Source organism: Lolium rigidum, chromosome 5 (genome assembly GCF_022539505.1).
Source record: "Lolium rigidum isolate FL_2022 chromosome 5, APGP_CSIRO_Lrig_0.1, whole genome shotgun sequence".
NCBI classification, from domain to species: domain Eukaryota; kingdom Viridiplantae; phylum Streptophyta; class Magnoliopsida; order Poales; family Poaceae; genus Lolium; species Lolium rigidum.
In genome coordinates, this window is record NC_061512.1 from 268,577,251 (window position 1) to 268,586,618 (window position 9,368).

The following is a 9,368-nucleotide window of genomic DNA, read 5'->3' on the forward strand; positions in this document are numbered from 1 at the left end:
TTGCCACACTTTGTGGCTTCCAAAATCCTAGCCACACTTTTGTGGCTGCCACACTTGCCAAAGTTAGGCTTGGCAAAGTGTGGCTGGGAACCAAACAGGCCCTACGCCTATCTTCTTACATATGAATTGTTGATCCTTATTGTTACATATGAATTGATGATCCATGTTGTTGCATATGAATTGATGAACTATCTTCTTACATATCAATAGATGATCTTTATTCTTACATATGAATTGATGATCCTTATTCTTACATATGAATTGATGATCCTTATTGTTACATATTGCTAGATCCTCAATGCTCTTGAAATGTACAAGCACCAACACGAGGACAAAGACTTCCCCTTCATGCATTGCTACAACAAGCTCCAAGGTTGCAAGAGATGGGACAACCTCCTCCACACTCTATTGAAGGACGGGGAAGATGGGTCGGTTGATCCAGCCGGCGCCTCCACCGGGCGCCCCATTGGCAACGAGAGGGCCAAGGCCAAGAGAAATGCGGCGCCGTTATTGGCAGCCGTCGACACCTCCCTCGAGAAGATGATCAACTCATTCTCGGTTGAGAACAAGGAAGCGCCGGATAGGGCCGTCGTCGTGTGGAAGGCAATCCTCGACAAGCAATACATGAAGATCGCGTTGGAAAGGGAGAAGGTGGAGGTGGCGAAGCTAGAAGCTCACGCCGCTGCCATGAAGGCCACCAACGAAGCGACGCAGCTATCGTTGGCCAAAATTCTCAAGAATCGAAGATCTTGATGGCCGACATGGACAAGATGGACTCGTTGGCGCGGGCGTGGCACGAGATGTACCGCGAGCGCATCGGCCAAGAGGTGATGGCGGCGCGAGCTGCGTCGGCGTCTCCCTCGGCACCGTCCACGTTCATGTCTACCCCGGCACCGACCGTGGATCCTATTGCAGCGACGGAGCTGCCACCGGCCGCCGATGAGGAAGTCGTCGAGGTTGAGCCATCCGTGACCTCCTTCATGTGATCATCTGGCTTGGAAGCCCTTTTTTTGCGCCGCATACGGCGATTTGGTGGCCGTGTGTTGGCCCAAACTTCTTATTCCAAAACCTATTCGAATTTGGTGGCCGTGTGTTGGCCCAAACTTCATATTGGTAAACTTATTCAAATTTCTATGCTTGTGTTTTAGTTTTTAAATTCAAATTATCTATTGGGGCCGCCGGTGTGGGAGCAGCTCCCCCAAATGAAGGATGCTGTGTCGGCGTCCCCCAAACGGAGGTGCAAGCGTCTATTTAGGAGCTCCCCCAAATGGGCTGCCGGTGGAGATGCTCTAATTCCATGCATCTACATGCCGTTGTGGTTCCAAGCGGGTGCATTTCATTTCATAGACAAAAGAGTGGAAATACCGCCAACTTCTGCGAACATCGACATGCGCACTACTATATAAATATGGAATAAAAAGGACCTAGTTATGCACACAGACACAATTGTTGTGGCAAAGAGTAATTAATCAGCTGATATGCAAATGGCCATCTTTATTTATCTTCGGTACTACAAGATCAGATATCACAAGAATTAATCAATGATGATCCTCCCAACAAATAATAAATACCTAGCTGCAATATTACTATACATCAATGATCACACTACTATATGTTCCATGCATGCGAACCTCAAGATCCAACATATATCACCACATGTGTGTGTATCCCCTGCCAAACATATTGAAGCAGGAGACTGGAGACAGACTTCCCCTGTTTTTCGCTAAATTCCTACGCTTGCGCACATTCCACAGTTGTATAAGCGTTTTCTCATGATCGCACTTGTCACCATACGTCTCTCAAGTATCTCCCTTCCATCTGCAGGGTCTTCACATAGCTCTCCGTCTTAGAGCTGTCCAAAGAGCCCTGAAATGAGAAGTGTATGAATGATTCAGCTTGACACCGTCGAGCTAAAGAGAGGTAACCAAAGCCACTTGACCGTACTACATCAACTTCTAAAACAAAAGTGTGGACAGATGAAGTAGCAATTGGCACTGGTCAGAGCCAGTGAAGAGATCTCCTTGGACCAGTAATCTGTTAGAAAGTATGGTTTTCTTCTAACCCACATTTCAATGTTGCTTCCTAGAGTAGTAACACAGTGATAGTGTTGACAATGTATGACACAGATAAAGACGCAACAAGGAATAGTGACGTGACAAATACGATTTGGGGTACTACCAATACCTGTTCCTGAACAATTGTGTGCAGAGTGCGGTGCACATCTCTAGCCATGCCTTTGGCGTCGCCACAGACATACACATAGCCACCCTGAGAAATTATGCTCCAAAGATGGGCAGCCTGCGAAGATTACACATGAATGATGAGTCGGGAAAATAAGGTATGGTAACTGATTAACAGCACCTGAATAAATAATGAGCATCGATTTACCTTCTCTGCCATTTTGTGTTGAACATACTCTTTTGTAGGACCCTCACGAGAGAAGGCAACAATCAACTCGGAGAGAACTCCAGATTCAGCAAAGTTGTTGAGCTCATCCTCGTATATGAAGTCCTGAAGAAATAAATATTGATCAGGCAACTTTTAAAGATGTGTAAAATGCAAATGCAGAAAAGTTTCCTGGCAGATGACAAGGAGTTTGACAAGGGAAACAGCCGCACAGAATAATATCTGTGACACATATGTAAGAATTTGCTATGCCATGGGAATTATAGATGAAATGCTGGCTATCATGACAGCAACAAATGTAGATGAAGCTGAAGAACAAAGAAACATAGGTCATACCATCTGGCGGTTTCTGCACCCAAAGAAGAGAATGGCACGGCCTAGTTCCACTCCGGTCTCCTTTAAAGCTAATCTTTCCTGCCAGTGCCAAATGGGTTGGATATGAAAATTAGCATACTGAAGAGTGTCAAATCCTGAAGAATATGTGAGACAAAGAAGGGTAAGACAAAACAAACCTGTAAGAAGCCTCTGAAAGGTGCAAGACCAGTCCCAGGGCCTACCATTATAATAGGGACTGTAGGATCAGCAGGCAGTTTGAAGTTAGACTGCCTCACGAAAATTGGAGCCCAACTACATTCTTGGCTCTCTTCCGAGGGAGTTGAATTCTGCATGTAGGATGATCAGATAAAGGTTTACTATATGACATGATGGTCACTGACAATTACTTTGGATGATTTAGAACTTTGACTACACGCTGATCATGATGATTAGAAATGACTATATTCGCATCTCAAAGTTCAATTTGAGTGACTATATATGACAACAGATACACAAAGTATGTGTTGAGAACTTTAATCATATTGTTGGGTACAAGATCTACAACGTATTTGTACTTCACAGGGAATAGTGTGCTTCACACGGAGTAATGCAAGGTTGCATCATTGGACCAAATGAGCTGTCTGATATAATCCATTTAATTTAGAAAGGCACACGTGGAAGCTCACAATGAGAAGTTGAGAACTATGAACGAAAGATGACCAGTTGTTCTCCTAAGGGTACAAAAAAAGGCAAGCTGACTGAACTAGAAATTTATGCCAACCTCATTAAATGTGAGGAAATATCAAATATGTGTGATTCAACATGGAGTTGCCGAGGGAAAAAAGTTGGAAGTTGCTCAACATGTTCAGGATAGACAAAACAAAGTAAATCAGGGTTGAATACAAACATCAAAGGAGCAAAAGGGGTCAAATGCAATTATCTTGCAATAGCTTAAAAGGTTGAACAGTACTAGCAACTACTACTATATTATAAAACAAACTGCTTTGTAAAAAACGGAGGCAGGAGTGTACCTTCATCCAAGTAGAACAAACTCCCTTATGGATCCTTCCCGTAGGGGTTTGCCCACAAGCTAGTGCACATGTCACATGAATTCTTGTTGGTGCCATTCTGCAGCAATATGATATCATGAATCTTGACTGAGTGGCCAATTTGCTCATGTTATATCAGGTATTATTTGAAAGGCAAGGGTACCTTGGTGAGGAAGATATTGAGTAGTATCTCGGCTGTAGGCGAGGAGCAATAGCTGCAAAGAAGACACCAAGTGGAGGTTTCGCTGATGGGAACTCCGAAATAACTTCCAGGAGACTTCTTTGACTTGCAATTATCCACTGAGAATATTCCTTCTGCCCAATGAAATTTATATGAGAAAAACAACACCATTATCAGAATGTATGAACTTAACCTAGATTACAAACTGACCTTTCCAGCAGGAGAAGCTAGATGTCTTAGCCGCTCAGCCTCTTTGGGATCAGATGCATGAGCAGCCAAAGAAATTAGAACACTCTGCAGCAACCCATTGAGAAAATTCAAAATATGTATAAATACAAACATAGAGCGTAATGAGAAAACAAATATGCAAAAATATATTCACCTTCTTAGGTGAACTCAACAGATCAGCATATCTGGCAAGTGCAACCCTCACTGTACAGGGAGATGGGAACGGAGGTGGCAAAGAGCCCCCAAAAAGTGGAGTGCCATCCTCTTTGTCAGCATAAATTGAAAAGGTGGTATCTGGTGAATAACCTAACAGTTTTTCTGCCTCCTCTACAGTCTCAGTTGAATTTTCTGCATAAACACCAACATGGTCTCCAGTCTCATATCTGGAAGGGAAAAATGAGGATTAATCAGGTGTCTTGAAACCAACTAAAATCATCCTTTTTTTCCCTCTAATTTTCAGAAACTGACAAAGCTAGATCATTCAATATGCTTACGTGAGGCTAGTTCCTGCAATATCAAACTCCAAATGAATGCAGGACCGGTCAGAAGCTGGTGTATGAAGCTCCCGGCGCACAGCCACATTTGCCCTGGAAAAGAAGCATGCTTAGAGTTCGCCCATACTACAACCATAGTCTTGGAATCAGTGGCATAAAAGCCCAAAAAAAAAGCATACCGGCAAGGATGTTGAATATCATAGACGACATGACCATTGCTAAGACTGAAAGACTTATTGATATGTGCGGCATCCTCTGGTTTAGTGAACACAATTCTGTACGCCGGAATAGCAGCCGTGTAAGGAGTTGATGCTGCTGAAGAATTTTCTTCAGCACGGAGCAATTTATCCAATTCTGGCCACAGCAGTTCCTTCCTTTAGTTGAGGAAAGGAACCATTAGCTTTGATTTATAAGAGACAAGCTACATGCTGAAATAGGACCACCATACTAAAGCTGATGAATCGAAGTCTACATTATGTCATGGCAGTACATACCAAGCATTGAAGTCATCCTCAATGCATTGATCATCATCTCCAAGACCAACAGGAACTAGGCGTTGGCCACCTGGAAGAACATGATGGACCAAAGTTAACCAGCAGCAGATGAAAAAGGGCAGACAGAAACTAGGGAAAAAAAATGTAACTAGAAAAACATGCTGCAGAGGATTCACAGAATTTCACTAAAAACTAATTATACGTGGTAAAGCGGTTATAAGGTCAATATAATTATATCATTTTCCCGGAAGAACAGTACGTCATAGTTTTGAGGTTAACATACTTTAAAAAAAATATGTAGGTGAACACAAATGACTCAGTCGTTGTGCTTTTGTCTACCTTGTTCAGCGAGGAGCTGATCAACCTCCTTTCCAACCTTGTTGAAATGCTCGTACTGCCTATTTCCAAGGGCAAACACCGCGAACCGGAGGTTGCTCAGCCACTCACCTCTCTCATTCCCCTGAAAACCAACGACACAAAACGGCTATGAATTCATAAACCACGACGCAAAAACACACACACACACACACACACACCCAAGCGCATTCAGAGCACTAGATGAGTAATCGTACCTCTGAGAACCACTTGTAAAACCTCGCGGCGTTGTCGGTCGGCTCACCGTCCCCATACCTACAGCAGCAACAGCAAAACTCGTTAGCAATCAAGCGGTGTAGCTTTGTTCGGCAAAACGGGGCTGCCCTAGCTTTACTGCCGGTTCAAATAGCAATTAGTTTGGACAGATGTGAATTGGCCTGTTTTGCTGGACAGGGATGGTAAGCAACCCGCAAGTGCAGTAGACGTAATCAGGTGGAGACGGGAGTTGAGGGTGCTTACGTGGCCAGGAAGAAGAGCGCGATGGTCTCCTTCTTGAGCTTCTCCCCGTACTCCTCGTCCTCCGCCGCGTAGTCGTCCTGAACACCCCGCGACCCAACGAAGCAGTCAGTAGCACGCGGTAATCACAGCATACCGCAGCAGAAGCGGGGGGAGATTGAGGGAGTTTTGAGCGGCAGGAGAGCATTGGGGGTGATGAAACTGGAATCGGAGGCGTACCAGATCGAGCACCTTGAAGACGGCCGTGTCGTACCTGGCCTTGGCCTCCTCCGCGAGCGCCTGCGGGAGCAGCAGCGTTGTTAATTAGGTTTCGCCGAGAGAGAGGAACGAGCAGGCGGCGAGTGGTGAGGACGGACGGGTACCTTGGCGAAGCCCTCGGCGGTGCCGGTCTGCGTGCCGAAGAAGAGCGCGACCCGCTGGCGGCCGTCGTCCGGATCGGGCTCCTCCGCCTCGCGGGCCTTCTTCGCGGCGAGGGGCGGCGCCTGGACCGGCTGGGGGGAGGAGGAGCGGCGCACGAGGAGGGCGACGCCGCAGCCGACGAGCACGGCCAGGGAGGTGGCGAGCAGCGCGAGGAGGCGGCGGTGGCCGTCGTCGCTGTCGGTGTCGGAGGACGAGGCGCGGCCCGTGAGCAGCGCCGCCAGTAGGTCCAGCGCCGACGCGGTGGAGTCCATGGCGGGGCGGCGGTGCTGGTTCGATGGGATCGAGGCGTGCGGGCAACGGGCAGAGGTGCGTGTAGTGTTGCGGCGCCGTCAAGTCGAAACAAAAGCAGCACCGGTCACCATCACAATTCTCATCTACACACGTCCGGAAACTGAATCAAATATTTTTGGACATGGGTATTCCTAAATTCGTTTAAACTTACTCCGCTACAAAGTTACATATATTTATCTGATCACACATTTCAAGAGGGGGAGTTTCCTATCAATTGCTCATTTGAAATTTATGATATTTGTCTAAGCTATATAATTATAAATTTACGTATAAAAAAGTCACGCACCTACATACATGTGTTCTCCGCCGTAAAAGAATTTGAATTTTTTAAGCGCTAGAAATTTGAATTTTGGGGGCGGCAAGTTATAAGGTTTATGAGCACCCATATCCTTCTAGGTATTTCCGGAAAAATTCAAGGTAGCACCAAACTGGGTGTACAACTCAATGGTTCACCGTCGGGTGTGGCTAGTGAGCACTGTTCATCAGTCCATACCATCACTCTCCCAAAAGGAACAATGTCAACTGGTGCACACCATCGATACACCGACCAGGTGCTTCGTGCATTGTTGCTAACCCAAAAAAAAAATCATTGGTGTAGAACTCAATGATTCACGGTCAATTAGAGTGACATCAATGGTGTCAACCAAGCTCATAAAAGAGGAAACATTCCCTCGATATCTCTATTGATTTGGAGTTTTCATCATGCTAAGTATTGGAAGGGGCCCTCTCGTACATGTTTTCTCTATCTCTACTACCTATAGAAGAAGGGATGAATATGTTCTGTTTTCTGCCAAATCCGCACTACATCGCTCCATTTGTTTGTTGATTGTACCACGTATGGGCGGGTGACCTTGCCCATTTCCGTCCGCCCCATCTAACTCCAACTCCTCTATTCTTATATCTTAACACTACCAAAAATTACACCCAGCTTAGAATACTTTCTAGTTTACATCATGTCTACAGTCAACCAAATCACGCCCACACGCAACAAAAATCACCTTCCAATTAACACTGCTAAAATCACATTCCAGAATTCACATTGCCAAAAATAAATAACTGACGTGCCAAAACCAAAAACCCCGCCTACTACATGCCATATAAGGTGTATTCCCATCACACTCAAGGAGACACATATTCAGTCTTCAAGCTAGTGCCATGGCGAGTCGATACATTCTTTGTTGACCCGACTCAAAGAGAGTGTTGGCACGGTCACTTGTCCCGGCTCTCGCCCTATCGCCTCATCAGGCAACTGCAATATCTCTCATGCAAAAAATTTGTTCTTAGTATCTGATTAGATATTTTTCTCATGTTTCTCCTTTTCTTACTACAACCATGTACGACTCCACAACGTTGAAAATTTTCATATGTACAACACATTCTGGGAAGCAAGTGCCAAAAATATTTTTGGTTGAATCAAAGACACCAATCAAGGTGAAAAATTCTATCGTGACATCCTCACCAACCTAGCTGTAAGTATTTTCTATCCCCTTGTGTGATTTTTGTGTTGGAATAGTACTACAACAAGGGGAAATTTCCTTTGGCATATGAATACTAGTGCTCCTAATTTTTGGGAAAAAAAAAACCCAAAAATATTTTATGGAACTCAAAAAAATCTGAAATTAAATATGCACATACATATACCCATTGCGAAGGTTCAGTAGAAATTTCAGGGAAAATACATTGTATTTTGAGGTATACAAAAAGACAAATTTCTAAAGAAAATCTGAGTTTTCAAACCTATACACATACAGCCAAAAATCTGTTTTCTTTTTCTGTAGCTCAAATACAATGCATTTTCCATGGAAATTTCACATGATTGTTCAGAACATGTGTATATATTCATGTAATAAATTTTATAATTTTTTGAAACACATAAATACAATTCGCACCTGCACCAAATCTTCTCTCTGCATCAATGTACTACATTTTTCTGATTGGTGCATGTCCTATCCTATGTTCATGGGTACCAGATAATATGTGTTCATGCATACCAGAAAATTGTGTTGATGCATACCATACAACTGAGCTCATGCCTCATTTGACACAATCATATGAGGCCAAAGTGCAGAATCTCTCTATAGACGATGTTCCCCGGCTTGCAGAATCTATCTATAGACGATAGTAAAATCAGACCGATCGTGTTTTTACGGTTTTATTAGATTATTTTTGTTTGTTTGTGTTCATGCATATCAGATAATCAAGCTCATGCCTCAGTTGACATAACAAAATCGGGTCAAAGAGCATAATCTGCCTATAGGCGGCGTTCTTAAGGTTGTACAATCTGAATATGATGGTGTTCCTTATTCTCAACAAGTTCAAGCCTTATCTACAAATTTTGCTCACCACAACAGAATCTGATGCAATTAGTTAGAAGGGAAACTTGTCGTTGCAATTAGTGTTGCATTTTCGGGCGAACTTTGTTCTTTGTTATATGCATCTCCATATGCTATTTATACTCTGCAAGACTACAACGTTAGTAAATTAGGAATATTCATTTAAGTAGTCAACGAAAGTAAACTCTGTTCCGACCAAATAGCGAGCTTGCGACGTACCTACTCAATCTGAAGATTCAAGCAGAGCGATTGAGTTCATTGCACTGGATAAGTAAAGTTGGCTATATTTTGATAGGGATGAAATGAAAAATAGAAGTAGCAGCTTA

The 9,368-nt window shown here is 44.0% G+C and overlaps 1 protein-coding gene across 1 annotated transcript; it reads right to left on the reverse strand.

Moving 5' to 3' along the window:
- Nucleotides 1-1,465: 1,465 nt before the first annotated feature.
- On the reverse strand, nt 1,466-6,669 carry LOC124654056 (NADPH--cytochrome P450 reductase 3-like). Its single transcript, XM_047193091.1, has 17 exons — nt 6,361-6,669; nt 6,218-6,277; nt 6,002-6,078; nt 5,740-5,797; nt 5,507-5,627; nt 5,168-5,237; nt 4,853-5,047; nt 4,674-4,766; nt 4,334-4,562; nt 4,162-4,245; nt 3,934-4,085; nt 3,753-3,849; nt 2,919-3,068; nt 2,743-2,820; nt 2,389-2,511; nt 2,185-2,298; nt 1,466-1,866 (listed from the first exon to the last, which is right to left on the reverse strand). Exons 1-17 carry the CDS (start codon nt 6,667-6,669, stop codon nt 1,786-1,788), a joined length of 2,091 nt encoding a protein of 696 aa, XP_047049047.1. The 3' UTR covers nt 1,466-1,785.
- Between the last annotated feature and the right edge of the window lie 2,699 nt (nt 6,670-9,368).

Bases quoted from the DNA above. Each gene is read 5' to 3' on its own strand.
- LOC124654056 (XM_047193091.1), bottom strand. From the start codon at position 6,669: ATGGACTCCACCGCGTCGGCGCTGGACCTACTGGCGGCGCTGCTCACG. The intron at 5,048-5,167 runs GTATGTACTGCC...CCTCAACTAAAG, and splicing joins GAGGATGACTTCAATGCTTG to GAAGGAACTGCTGTGGCCAG. The intron at 3,069-3,752 runs GTACACTCCTGC...TCCTACATGCAG, and splicing joins TTTGTTCTACTTGGATGAAG to AATTCAACTCCCTCGGAAGA.